Source organism: Mirounga angustirostris, unplaced genomic scaffold (assembly GCF_029215605.1).
Source record: "Mirounga angustirostris isolate CCGP_5_RB_7025 unplaced genomic scaffold, mMirAng1.0.hap1 SCAF_2, whole genome shotgun sequence".
NCBI classification, from domain to species: domain Eukaryota; kingdom Metazoa; phylum Chordata; class Mammalia; order Carnivora; family Phocidae; genus Mirounga; species Mirounga angustirostris.
The window spans coordinates 158,604,384-158,619,386 of NW_026991710.1; the positions used below are offsets into that span (position 1 = coordinate 158,604,384).

General features: G+C 44.9%; 1 protein-coding gene across 1 annotated transcript in view; it reads left to right on the forward strand.

Annotated features, from left to right (window-relative positions):
* Positions 1 to 15,003, forward strand: part of PEBP4 (phosphatidylethanolamine binding protein 4) — a 246,464-nt gene that overhangs the window by 137,583 nt on the left and 93,878 nt on the right. The window contains exon 4 of the mRNA XM_045880019.1: positions 12,132 to 12,230. Within this exon, the coding sequence (XP_045735975.1) occupies positions 12,132 to 12,230 (99 nt within the window). The remainder of the gene's footprint in view (positions 1 to 12,131; positions 12,231 to 15,003) is intronic.

Here is a 15,003-nt window from a genome sequence, read left to right on the forward strand (position 1 = left end):
TGAATGAATGAACCAACGAACCAACCAACAAATAAACAGTTGAACCACCTGGGCCAGGTACAATGTTTGTTTCATCTATTCATTCAAAAATATTTATTGTGTGTCTTCTATGTGCCACATGCTATAATCAACGGGGTATAGAATGGTGAGCAGAAACAGACACCACCCCTGCTGTCAGGGAGGGTATAATCTGGTGGGGGACATGCACACTTAACCAAAATTCATGCCCATGAATGGATTATTGACTGTAAACTGAGATGGATGTCTGAGGGGCACAGGGGTCAGGGGACCCTTCTCTAGAGAAGTCACCCAGAACTGAGCTCTGAATTATGAAGAGGAGTTCACTAGATTAAAGGGGGTGGGCTGGGAGTAAAGAACATTCCAGACAGAAAGAGAACATATGCAAAGGCTGTGAGTGGGAGGGAGCAGGGCAAACCCTAGAAACAGGGAAGGCCTGTGAGTGCCAGGGACACGTCCACAAAATGACAAGGAGAGGTGGGCAGGGGGGCAGATTATTCAAGGCCTTATAGAACACAGTAAGGATGCATGGAAAGCCAGTGAAGGATTAGCATGATCTTACTTGTGTTTTGAAAAGACATTCTGGATCCAGGTGGGAAATTGATTAGGGAGTCAAAGCGAATATGAAGAAACCAGTTAGGAGGCTGTTATAATAGACAAGATGAAAGATGATGGTAGCCAGGGTGGACATGGCAGTGGTAGAGGGTGGGGGTGGAATGGGCGGACTTGAGAGATGCTTGGGAGGCAGAATTGATAAGACTGCTATGGATTGGAACATGACTCCTGGGCTTCTGGTTTACAATAGCAGATGGGGTGCCTTCATTCGTGGAAACAGAAAACTCTGGAAGCCCAGCCGGTGTTGTTGGGCAGGACTTGCGTGAGGTGCTCCTCTCCTCTCCACGGGGAGAGAAGTGGGTCATGGGGCACAGGGTCTGGAGCTCAGAGGAGAGCTGGGTGTGGGAGAATAAATGTGCCTGTGCTTGGAGGCTCCAGAGAAGGAGGTAGGAGCAACAGATGAAGAGAGCCTAGGGTCCAGCTATGAGCAAAACAAGCCATGGGGAAGAGAATGGCCTGGAATCACAAAAGGCATTGAAATGCCTTGGGAAGCGCAACAGAGGGAGATGCCAGGTCTGACGAAGATTGGAAAGTGCCCATTGGAGTCGGGGACACTAGCAAAGGACTGTAGCAGAAGCGAGGGGGCAGAGTGGGTTAAAGAGTAAATGGGAAGTCCCAGGGATGAAAGTGCAGCACAGGGAATACAGTCAACACTGTCATAATGTCACTGTATGGGGACAGATGGTGACAACACTTTCCGTGGCAAACAGTGAGTAACGTGTAGAACTGTTGAATCACTGTGTTGTACACCTGAAACTAATACAGTGCTGTATGTCAACTATACTTCAGTAAGTTTTTTTTAAATTTTTTTTAAGGTTTTAATTTATTTGACAGAGACAGAGCACAAGTAGGCCAAGCAAGTGTCTGCCTTCGACTCACGTCATGATCCTGGGGACCTGGGATCAAGTCTCGCATTAGACTTCTTGCTCAGCAGGGAACCCGCTTCTCTCTCTGCCTGCCATCCCCCCTGCTTATGCTCTCTCTCTCTCTGTCAAATAAATAAATAAAATCTTTAAAAAATTAGGAAGGGTAAACGGGAAGTAAGGAAAAGGAAATGGTATATGTGGTCCTCCTGTGAAGCGGGGAGCAGGCGAGCACAGGGGGCTAGCTGGTGGACAGGGAGGGGGGAGGGCAGGGAGAGGGGACTGTCACCTATGGTCAGGAGGCCCCTTGAGGTCAAAGACTAATCGTGATAGGCTCAGTTGAATAAGCAAGCTGAACAGAAAGGAGGTTGTAGCCAGAATCCATGTGAATTTTGGAGATGGAGCAGTTTGGGATGACGAGGGTGTGACTGTTGATGGTTGAGACAGAGAAAGAGAAGATTGCCAAGAGGTGCAGGTGCAGGAACCAGAGCGGCCGTGGTGCTGGACGGGTATTCCACATGTTTGCTGAAGTCACTGGGATGACAGCGGGACAGAGGGAAGAAAAGAAGACTGAGCAGGTGCCAATGTCTTCAATGAATGAGCAGGAGCAACCGTGAGACCATAGGGGACAGCAAACAGGCCGGAAAGAGGATGTACGGTTGCATGGCCTGAGCCACAAAGAAGGACATGGCTACAGGGAGCAGTGCCACCTCCTGGCCTCCTGACCCTGGGGTTTGTGGGGCACAAGAGAACACACACCAGCACTGGAGAGTGCTCAGGGGATGGGGCCCTTCAGGGGCGATCCAGGCAAAGGCAGAGAAGTAGAGCGATTCATGGAGAGACAGAGGACAGAGGGGAGATGCGTGTTCCTTGGTGGCATTTCTGCAGGGCACACTGGACGTGTCTGGAGGTGGAGGAGGAGTGAGGACTGGTTCTGAGGCAGAGAAGAAAAGAGCATTTGGGGCATGATGGGGTGGCGGAGGACCAATGTCTAGGAAGGATGTCGGTGGGGGAGGCTTTGGCTGAAAAAAACCAGGGTGGGAGGCAGGGAAGATTGGGGCTCAGTCTCTCTGAAGGTGGCCAGTGGGGCAATGGACAGAAGACTTGGCTCGTTAGGCCTGGGGGAGTCAGTGTCACTGGGTGCTTTCTGCCCACCGGGACTGTGGTGGCTACCCATGAGGCTGACATTTCCCTGCGGGAAGAATCAGTGTCACAGTGAGCTGCAGTAAGTAGACAACCCCATGTACAGATGGTGGTTGAGGGCGGAAGCCAGAGGTTCAAGGATGAGGCCTGCCCAGCTCTGACAGCTCTTTAGAGCAGAGTTCAAAGTCAATAGCCTCTTCTTCCCACTTTCCCTCCGTTTTTTCCACTCTCTCTACTGCTCCCATTTCCCCAGCCTGCAGTTGGGACACACCTATTAAAATTCCTTCTGGAATAATAAGAAGAAAGGTCAAAAGGGGACAAAGATTTATACAGACATTTCACCAAAGATATATGAATAATCAATAAGAACGTGAAAAGGTGCTCAACATCACTGGTCATTAGGGAAACGTAAATTAAAAACACGGTGACATGCCACTAGATACCTGCTAGAACAGCCACAGTGTAAAAGACAGATGGTAACAAGTGTTGGTGGGGACATGGACAAATTGGAACCCTCATGCACTGCTGGTGGGGTTGTACAATGGTGCAGTCACTTTGGAAAACAGTTTGACAATTTTTAAAAACGTTAAGCATAAATTTACTATATGACCTTGCAATTCCACTTCAGATATTTTCCCGAGAGAATTGAAAACAAATATCCACACAAAGACTTGTAGCAAATGTCCATAGCAGCACCCTTCAAAATAGCCAAAAAGTAGGGCACCTGGGTGGCTCAGTTGGTTAAGCGACTGCCTTTGGCTCAGGTCATGATCCTGGAGTCCCTGGATCGAGTCCCGCATCGGGCTCCCTGCTCGGCAGGGAGTCTGCTTTGCCCTCTGACCCTATCCCCTCTCATGTGTTCTCTCTCATTCTCTCTCTCTCAAATAAATTAAAAAAAAAAAAATCTTTAACAAAATAGCCAAAAAGTAGAACCCAAATGTCCATCAACTGGACGAATGAAATGCATACCAATATCCATACAATGGAATACTATTTGGCAATAAAAAGGGATAAAGCACTGAGGCATGCAATAATATAGTTGAGCCTCAAAAACATTATGCTGAGTGCAAGAAGCCAGGCCTGAAAGACCACATATTATATGATTCCATCTACATGAAATGTTCAGAAAAGGCAAAAAGGAGATTATCAAGACAGAAAGTAGATTAGTGGTTGCTTGGAGCTGGTTGGAGAGAACAGGAAGTAACTGTAAATGGCACAAGGTTTCTTTTTGGGGTGATAAAAATGTTCTAAATTTAAATTGTGGTGATGGTTGCACAGCTCTGTTAATTTACTAGAAATTGTTGAAATGTATGCCTAAAAGGAGTGAAGTTTGTAGTATGGAAATTATACTTCAATATAGCTGCTTTAAAAAACTGACCTGGACAAATCCAGATCTAACTCTGCCTCTGTGTCGTCACCATCGTCTGGAAACACCATGATTTGTTTTGTTTTGTTTTGTTTTGTTTTTAAGATTTTATTTAACTATTTGTCAGAGAGAGAGAGTGCCTAAGCAGGGGGAGCGGCAGGCAGAGGGAGAGGGAGAAGAATGGCTCCCGCGGAGCAAGGAGCCCGATGTGGGACTTGATCCCAGATCCCAGGACCCTGGGATCATGATGTGAGCCGAAGGCAGACGCTTAACTGACTGAGCCACGCAGGTGTCCCAGCACCATGATTTGTTAACATGGGTTCCCGCACCTTACTCACGCCCTGCGCTGTGGAGCCCAAGCCCTCGTCCATCCATTGCCCTTCACCTAACTGCCCTCCACAAATAGAATGAGGATTCCCAGAGCTCTGCCTGCAGCAAAGGGACAAGGCCATCCCTCTTTACCTCTCAGCTGGTGAGAGAGAGACTAGAGGCTGACATCTCCAGGATAATACTATGTGATTAGTATACATTTCTCTTTATTTTACCATTTTAGTTTATCCTTAGCAGGTCATTCAGTTGACCCTTGAACCTTAGGAGTTTGAAGGCGCAGGTCCGCTAATCCACAGATTTTTTTCAATCAATACAGTACATCACCCCAAATTTATTTTCTCTCATGATTTTCTTCACTTTCTTTCCTCTGGCTTACGTTATTGTGAGAATACAGTATATAATACATATAACATATAAAATATGTGTCCATCAGCTCTTTATGTTAGCAGCAAGGTTTCTGGTCAACAGGAGGCTGTTAAGGTTTGGGGGAGTCAAAAGTTATACATGGATTTTCAACTGCACAAGGGGTCACCACCGCACCAGTGTTTTTTCAAAGGTCATCTGTACGTTCACATGGCTCAAAAACCAAGATGGTAGAACAGGCATATACAAGAGATAGCCGTCCCATCTCTCCATCCTATCTGCCCCAATTACCACCACCGCGTGCATCCTCTACTGGCTTTTTAAAAGTATCCTCCCAGAGTTTGTTTATGCAAATACAAGCCACTGTAAAGAAATACCTTATTTTCTCTTTCTTCTTTAAAAGTGAGCTCCTAGATACACTGTTCTGCATCTTGCTTTTTTCACTTAATTTATCTTAGAGAGCTTTTCATAACAGATCTTAGAGAGCTTCATTGTTTTTAAGAGCTATCAAGTATTCCATTGTGAGTATGTATCAGTGTTTATTAACCAATCCCCAACTGATGGACACTTGAGTTATTTCCAACTTTTGCTATTATTATTCAGCCCTGTCTAGAGCTGAAATGAAAACCTTACATACAAATTGTCATAAACGTGCAGATATCTTTAGAAGGAAACAAATCACAGAAATGGGATTGCTGAGCCCCAAGGTAAATTGCCCCCACTTTTCTTCCCCACAGCAACGCAGGAAACTTCCCCACAGCCTCACCAGCAGAACATACAATCAAACTCTTGAGATTTGTGGAATGTTTGACAAGGACATTGATTCCATCTGCTTTTTTCAAGTAGATTTACTTTCTTTTTTTTTTTTTTAAACTTCACTGAGGTAAGAACATGAGATCTACCCTTTGCCAGATTTTAAAGTGTACAATACAGTATTATTAACTACATGCACAATGTTGTTCAGCAGATCTCTAAAACATACTCAGTCTGCATAACTCAAACTCTGTACCCATTGAACAGCTGCTCCCCACTCCCCCCTCCCCCAACCCTGGCAACCACCACTCTGTTCTACTTACATGAGTTCGACAATTGTAGATACCTCATATAAATTGAATCATACAGTATTGGTCTTTGTGGGACTGTCCTATTTCAGTTAGCATAATGTCCTCATGGTTCATTCCTTTTGTTACAAATGATAGGAATTCCTTCTTTTTTAAGGCTGAATAATACTCCACTGTATGTATAGACTACATTGTCTCTAGCCACTCATCCATTGAGGGACATGTAGGCTTTTTCTCACATCTTGGCTATTGTGAATAATGCTGGGATGAACATGGGAGTGCAGACATCTCTTTGAGGTCCTGATTTCAATTCTTTTGGATAAATACCCTGAAGTGGGACTGTTGGCTCATTTAAGCAGGATTAGTTTCACATGATATCTAGACACCTCAGAATCCACTGAATGGATGTTAGAATCTGAAGGTAAGTAGACCATCTATCAGTCCCCTCGTTTTCTAGAAAAAGCTATAGAGGAGAAAGACTTAGCCAAGATCCCCAGCCCACAGCACAAGTCTTCATGAGTACCTACTGTTTGCCTGGTATTCATTAGGTCGGTGTGATACCCCCAAAGAAGTACAAAACAATTTTGTCCCAGGCAAGAAGACATGAGGCAAGTGCAAAAATCTCTGGAGACAAAAATCTCTGGAGACAAATCCATTGTTGTAAGTATTGATTGCACATTCTTCTCCTTAGGCTATGCCTAGAGGATGGACCACCATGGTCAGACATTAGTGTCATGTGCCCGGAGACCAGCTCATCTCCTTCACCCCACCCTATGCCAGCCTGTCTGCTCCAAGGACCAGCAGAGAACAAGCAGGGGCCTGGGTCAGACTTCAAGGGGTCTAGCTACAAGCCAAGCTCTTGAATAGCCTGTTTCCCAATTTATCTGCTGAACATCACCCCACCTCTGCTAAATATTTGCTAGGGAGCTTTTGTTGCCATTTGGGGTCTTTGAAAGGGCTGAAAACCAGCTCCCTGATTGCATTGAGAGAGAAGGCTAAAGACCATCACCACAGAAGCCCTCTCTTTCCTGCTGAGTTTTAGAAGAGGTCTGCTATGGGGTTGCTTAGCAGGGAGGGGATCTAGGATAAACCCCAGGATGTAACCACCTCAGAGAGCACCGTGCAGCAGGGATTCGCCCACGGAGACCAGTCTCCTGGTTCACCACTTATAGAGGCAGACACCAGTGTGGGAGAGCTGCAGGTGGGGGCCGGGAGGGGCAGTGAATGAGGGGAATGGGAAGGAAAAGATGGCTGCCATAGAGAAGAATTCCTCTGAGCATTGTTTGACCAGGAAGAAAATAAGGGTTTGGGGACTTCTTAAGTAGCTTTTTTTAAGTACAAATCTTTTATTTTTTTTTCCTATGTGTAAAAGCAGTGCATTTTATTGCACAAACTTTGGAAAATGCAGAAAAGCACAAAGAAGAATATAGTTCATAATTAGCCCATCACTTAGAGATGGTCAACATTTCAATTCTGATTTTCTTGGTCCTCTTTCCATGGAAGGGTATATATGTGTATGATATACAGTTTTGGTCTTCTCTTCTGGTTAACTAAGACAATGAGATCATATCTTACATAAGATTTTGTAACCTACCCCTTGTTTCTACATACCTTAAAAAACTCTGGGAATAGACATAAAAAATATATATGTCAATTTCATAGGCAAAATGGGATTTTATTTTATAAAATTTGCATATCTTTGATTACTAATGAAATTGAACGTTTGTTCATATGTTTGTTGATCATTTGTACTTCTTATTTTATGAATTTATGCCTATTCATGTAGCTTATCTATTTTTCTATTGGGTTATTACTCTTTTTCTTATTGATTTAAAGAGTACTTTACATATTAAGGTGAACACTTTATCATAGATCTTGTAAATATTTTCTCCCAGCATTATCTTTGAATTTTATTTTGCTTTCTTTTTTTTTTGTCATAAAAGTTTCAAAATTATATCTAGTTAAATATATCAATCTTTTCTTTCATGCCATTTACTGTTAACAGTTTGGTGTGTACTTTTCCAGACATTTTCTATGCATATGCAAATATATCTATAAATATATATATAGTTAGATATGTAAAGTTTTTTTTCCTGCACATTTTAGATGATAACATTCACACTATTCGGCAGCTTATTTCACTTACTAGTATATTTTAGATATTTTTCCATATTAAAATATAAAGATCTAATTCTAACAGAGTATTCCATTATATGAATTTACTAAATTTCATTAAGTCACTTTTTAAAGATTTTTTTTCATTTTCACATTTAAATCTGGAAATTTTTTGGCATATGAAAGAAATGGAGACTGAAGTTTATTCCACATGGTTAGCCAATTGTCTCAGTAGCACTTAAAAAATAATCTATCCTTTCCCTACTTGTTTGAAATAATGTTATCATATATTAAATATCATATATTTAATGAGAACTTGATCATCTATTAAATACACATATGTTAAAACATGAGTTTCTCTCTAGATTTTCTACTTTGCTTCCTCTAGTTACTTGTTCTTTAATCAACACCACGTTGTTTGAATTATTGTAGCTTTATAGTATGTTTTAATATCTTCAAAATCAATACCATTTCCCTAGTTTTCAATATTGCTTCAGCTAATTATTTTTTTCTTCTATTCTGAGCTTTAGAATTATTCCATGAAGTTCCCAAAACATCTATTTAAGATTTTGATTGGACTTGTGTTAAATTAGCTAATTAATTAAAGGATATCGACATATTTGTAAATGGTTCTTTCAGTTTAAAAGCATAGCGTGTCTCCACATCTATTCAAGTTTTCTTTTCATTGCACATCAGTAGTTTTTTGGCTTCTCTGTCTAAGTCTTGGATTTTTCATCAAGTTTATTCCTAGATATTTTATATTTTTTATTACAATTATAAATGGGATTTTAAAAGTGCATTTTCTGGCCATTATTAATAAGTACTGATTTTGTGTGCATTTCGTAACAGCTCACTTTACTGAATATTAGTCTAGCTGTTTCCAGCTGAGCCTTTTGGATTTCTCATGTAGGGAGTCATGGCACTTGCAAAAAGAAAAAAAAATTAATTAAAAGACAGAAAGAGGATAGACGGTTTTATTTCTTTTACAGTATTTATACTTTGTTTCTTTTTACTTTCTTATTACTTTGGCTAGAACCTATTCTTGGGAGTATCAATTATACAGTTTTTCCTTCTGGGAAACACACCTGGCTCTTTGGGATATGATCCTACGTTCCCCCTCACATTTCTGTCTCTCTTTTTTAATTTAATTTATTTATTTGAGAGAGAGAGAGAGCACCGGCGCACAAGCGGGGGAGGGATAGAAGGAGAGAGAATCCCAAGCAGACTCCCCGTGGAGTCTCTTTCTGTCTTCATTACTACTACTTGCATTTTCAAGCCCTTGTGATCTCTCTTCAGAATATCCCAGTTGTCTTTTTTTTTCTTGTTGCTCTTCTTTCAGTTTTTTACTCAGCGTTTATCATGTGCCTTCCCAAAGCACACACTTAATCATGTCAGTGGTCTATTCAAACAATTTCAATGGTCCTGTGGCAAAACAAATTCTAAACGACTTAGGACACTAATCTCTCTATCATCTAGTCCCTGTAACCTCTCAGCTTTGTCACCTACCATTCCTTTCTAGATGCCCTGTGTCCCAGCACACCAAGATTCTTGCCATTCCCCGAACCTCCCCATCCCTTTGCACAGACCCTTCCTTTGGCCTACAGAGTCACTTTCCTAACCCTGCTCATTCTTCTAGATCGAGTTCAAAAGACAGTCTGCGAAGGCGGCCTGGATTCCTGAGGTAGAGAGGTTTAGGCTCCGTCCTCTGCGTCCCCTGAGCACTTGGTAAATGTTCAGGCACTCACACATTGTACTACAGCCACGTCCCCTTCAGACGAAGAGGAGCCCCGGCTTGTCTCTATTTGCCTTACTCACGTCTTACTCTCCCACTCCCTTCTCGTCCTGCATCCTGACCAGTCTGAGGCCCTGTCCACGTGAAACCCAGCTACCACTTATTTCACGACTGCACCTGAATAGTTAAAAGCACACAGATGTGGGATGTCATATTATCTAGGAACCTTACTATAAACCTATGCTATATTCAATTTCTCACTTTCCAAAATGACTATTTCACCCCTTCTTCCTTGTCCCCAAACTTCTTATAATCTGTCTTCCCCTAGACCTTGCCTCTAATTCACTGAGAAAATAGAAGTCATCAGAAGACAGTGTCCTCATTCCTCACCATCACATTCTCCAGTTCCCTTGCATCTGAGCCTGTATCCTCTGCATCTTACCAGAGGCCGGTCCCTCCACTTTTGCTCTGGATCCTGTCCCTACCCACCTTTCCAGAGTCTTGCCTCTTGCAACGATCCCCTTTCTCCTCTCTGTCTCCCTTTCTACTTGATCATTTCCACTGGCCTGCAGACATGTCTGACTGTCACCTCTCTCTTAAAAGAATAATTTAAAAAATTTTAAAGATCTCTTGACTCTTCCTTCCCATCTAGTAACAGCCACTCCCTGTCTCAGCTGACCTCACACTAAAATTTCTTTTATTATCTTTATGAACTGTCTCCCAATTCCACATCCCCTGTCTCATTTCCACCTATCCCAAGCAAACCTCAGTCCTTTCTACTCCACTGAAACTGGTCTTTCCAAGTAGCAGTGTCCCCAAGTTGTCCGATCACATTGTCACATCTGTGTTCTCATCTCCCTCTACCCTTCAGCAGCATTCAGCATAGTTGACCACCTCCTCCTTTTCGAAACTCTTTCTGGCTTGGCTTTCATGATACCTACTCTTCAGGTGTTCCCCACCTCTCTGGCTTCACAGTCTCCTTTGCTAGATTCTCTTCTCTTCTAAACATTAGCTGTTCTAGAGAACTCTTTTCTGTTCAAAAGACCTCTTTTCTGCTCCATGTCTAATCCATCCAAGAAGAATCTCATTAGTCTATGGATTTAAGGACCATCTATATGTCAATGTCTCCAAAACTTAGCTATCCAGTCCTGACCTTTCCTCCAGACTCCAGACTCTGACTTGCATACTTTTAGAAGCATTTCTAACTTAATATGCCTAAAACAGAACTCTCAATACCCCCTTTCAAACAGTCTCTCCCCAGGTCTTCTATGTCACTAAATGGTCCCATTCACCCAGTTGCTCAAGCCAGAAACTCAGGAGATATCCTCAAATTCTCTTTCCTCACTCCCTCAATGCCCAACTGTCCCATCCATCAGCAAATCCCATTGATTCTACCTAAAAATACTTCCCCAATCTACCTCCTTGCATCTCTCTCTATTGCTACCCCATTCTAGTCCGATATGCCACCATCCTTCCCTTTGCTACTGCAGCAGCCTCCTGACTGGCCTCCTGGCTCCATCTCTCACCTTCTGCTAACCATGCATTCTCCACCCAGCCACCAAAACAATCTTTGAAAAACAAATCAGAGCGTCTCACTCTGCTGGCTAAAACCCTCCATTGGTTCGCCATTGCACTTAGAGTAAAACCCTCCTCCTCGCCTACCAAGGCCTATAAAGACTTCTGTGCCACCCGCCCCCCCACCTCTCCAACCGGGCCTTGTCCATTCTTCCCCTTGCTCACCCCTAGCCACATGGTATTCCTTCTGTTCCTCAAACCCCCACTCTTTCCCACATGCAGGCCTTTGTAGTGGCTGCTGCTTCTTCTCGGAATGCTTAATCCGTCTCACCCCCACCCTATTTTATTTTCATCAGAGCACTAATCCCAATTGGACATTTCCTTGTGGTTCGGGTTTGTTTGTTTGTTTGTTGAGTTTTTAAAAAATCTGTGTCTCTTCCCTAGAATAAAAGCTTCCTGAAAGTAAGGCTCACACTGTCTTGTTCTCTGTTGGATGCCTAGCCCTTAGAACGATTTCTGGCACATAGTAGGTGTTCAGTAAATGCTTGTTGAGGTATGAATGAATCCTAGTATTCCTTGCAACTGGTACTGTTCCTGATACAGACTAAGTTCTCCTGTGTTTGCCAAATTCATGGATAAGTTGCTCCAACCATACTGTAAACTTCTTGAGAGCAGAAGCCCTGTTTTAAATTTCATTTTCCCATCATAGCACCTAGCATGATGCTAGGGACTTCCAGATGCTTAGTAAATATGCTTGTTTGATTTGTTCTTCTTCATAAAGGGAAAGCCAAGCTTTTCAGCTGTCTACTTAATAGACTTCATTTCTCTGCAAGTAAACATGTGACACAAGAGGAATGTCACGAGAACAAAGATGGACTGGGTAGGAAGCTACAGGGGTCGGCCCGCCATTCTCGGCTGCAGTAGAGCTAAAAGGAGAGACTGCACCGTGCAGTTTTCCTCTCAGAATTCTAGTCACGATGCTACATTTCTTTCTGGTGAATGTGTTACAGGGCGCAACCTACATCCTGGTGATGGTGGATCCAGATGCCCCGAGCAGGTCTTCACCCAAAGCTCAATTCTGGAGACACTGGCTGGTAACAGATATAAAGGTAAGCAGGCCAGAAGGCACTTTCTGATTCATTTGGGGTTATAGCTGGAGGATGACTGTTCTGTGCGGTTCTCGGCTTTCACCCAGGAGGGCTGGGGACTCTGAAGAGCAAGGACTTCCGTGTCAGGTTGCCCCTTGCCTCCAGCTGTCACAGCCCCTTCCAAGTTCTCTAACAATTCCAAAAAACATCCAGGATCAGTGGTGCACAGGTAAATGGACTCTCAGGATAAACCGGGTGGGGAGAGCCCCAATTTGTCGTGTTTGCTGATTTCTGTAATGTAAATACTTCCATCATGGCCAATTTTGAGTTCCTGATGATTTAAATGATTAACTCACAAATTTTCTGAAAATTTAACAATAGCCTCCAGCGCACCACCACAAGGAGCCTGGATTCGAAGGCACAGGGGTGATTTTGTGCAGTCCGGGGGGGCAGAGCTGGCCAGGGCGGGTCCTGCAGGAGCTCCTCCTCCTGATGGGCTGAGGGGCACAGGGAAGGCCTGGTGATGTCCTTTCCTTTGTACAGAAACAAGCGGTCTCCCCTCATCTGTGTCCCTTTGCCATTACATAATAGTGAAGGAGCCTGGCTCATCCCTTCTGGAGTAGGTCTGAGGAACACAAGTCTGATGCATTGCTAACGGGCATTATGTGGGGGAAGAAAAAAGGTTCTATTCCCAAACAAGTTTTGGAGACTCCAGGTTGCACTGTATTAATCCCATTCCTCACTGAAGGATTTTTTAGAGCTTTTAATATTCTAATGTGCACTATATAGTATGCATTTATTTTCCAACCTCATTTGACTATTGAATCTTGTGCTCACAATCGCCTGCCGCACACTCTGGGAAATTCCACGCTAGCTTCAGCTATCCGTGCGTCTGCGCTGAGAGAGCTCGCGGATGGCCTTCGCATAGTGTGCAAAGGCATCAAGCCGTAAGATAGTGGGAATCCAGAACTAGAAAGACTAAGTCTGGATCTAGGTTTGGCTGGTCCCCAAACCAATGATCACCATTAAGTTGCTCGGAGTCCCTCTGGGTGTTTCATGTTTATCTGTAAGATAGGAACCATGTTACCTCCTCTGTGTGGTTGTCATGATAATCCAATGAGAGAGCATCCTGAGAGCACTTTGGAAACCATAGTACCACAAGTGTAAGGAGTTTGTGTTTTTCCTTCTACTGCTATGGGTCAGAGGAAGGGGTATCAGTGTGAACTAGCCACTGATGCTCCTGAGCAAGGCAGGGGCTCTCACAACCCCTAGACTGGGGGGCTTGGGGAGGAAGCTACCCTGTCAACCAACCCCTGCCCAGTGACCACAGGCCCTTCACAGGATGCTCAGGTCGGCAGCCCATCCTCAGAGGCAGTGCTGGCTACAGAGGGCCTTGGAAAGGGCTCCCTCCAGGGAAGCTTCTGGCAGTGGCTTCTTGGAGAGTGCGTGAGGGAAAGCAGGGGCATTGTTCAACACCCTTCCCGACCAAGCACTCCTGGGCCTGGTGAAGAGCCTTGGAAACACCATAAACATGGAAAGGGGCAGATCTGGGGGATTTTCATGCCATCAGGGCAGGGAGAGGGCTGAGAGCACCAAAGGGAAAGATACTGGATCCTGCCCCAATCTAGAGCCTTGCCATTTTCTGTACTTGGGATTCCCTGGCCGTCACAAGGGGGCGAAGCTCTCAAGAAAGGAGTATTGCTCTGGACGTCACATACCAGGCTGTCCATAAGAGGGTTCTATGGGGCAGTTCTGAGGCACACTTCAAAAACTGTGGTGGGTGGAGTCATTTCAGCATCGAGGGCACCTTGGGGCCCTGAGGCTGCCTCTCTTCCAAGCCTGAAGCCCCCCGCCCCGCCCATCCCCTCACCCCAGCATGCACTCGGGACAGTGCCTCTCACAGATGCTTCGCGGCACACACATGGGCTCTCAGCAGCCCAGCTGAGAAGCAGAGTGGGTGGCAGGTGCCAGGTGGGGCCCGCAAGACTGCTAAGCCGCAGAGCTTAGCAGGGCCACCTGCCCGGCTGTGGCCGTCAGCCTTGCCGCTCAGACCGGAGGAGGCTTGGCTTTCAGGCACATTTTCACCCCCTTTCCCTGATCCAAGGGTCCAGCAGGAAGCGGCAGCTCTCCTCAGCTATATCCACTCAGCCTGCCCACCAGCCCCCGCATTCCTCCAGCTGCATGGCCAATATAAAAACCAGGCTCGTTTAGGTCTCAGGCTGTGGACCTTGGCCAAAAAAAGGGAAGCCTCTCATCAAACCCAGCAGTACTTCCTTTGTGTTGGCATTAGCTGTGGCTGAGTAGGTCTCAGACATTAGAGCGTGTTCAAATCCGCGGGTGAACGTGTCAAAATGCAGATGCCCAGGCACCACTTCCATCAGTGTGGAGCGAATGAGTCTCCAGAAGGGAGTTGAGCCAACTGAAGGAAGACCACAGAGCTCAGCGTCGGAATGCCTTGGTCATTGCTGTCGTCTCCCAACTGTGGAGCAATTTTCAAGTGATAATCACTTCTGACACTTCCTTTTGAGCCCCACAATCGCTTTGTGACGTAGGCATTATCCCCATTTCAGAGGTGGGAAAGCGAAGCCTAGAGGGGCTGGCTGATGCAGTCTCTTAGCTAGAGGCTCATGGAGCTGGGTCTTCAGCCCAAGCCCCCAAGCTCCAGATTGCACACCCCACCACGTGGTCAGACCACACGGTCTGGTTCACACCCCGTCTCAGCCAGCCACTCCACTGTGGCAAGAGGCATCCCACCGTGCCCTCCCTGTCAGATGGGAAGCAGAGTCTCTGTGGG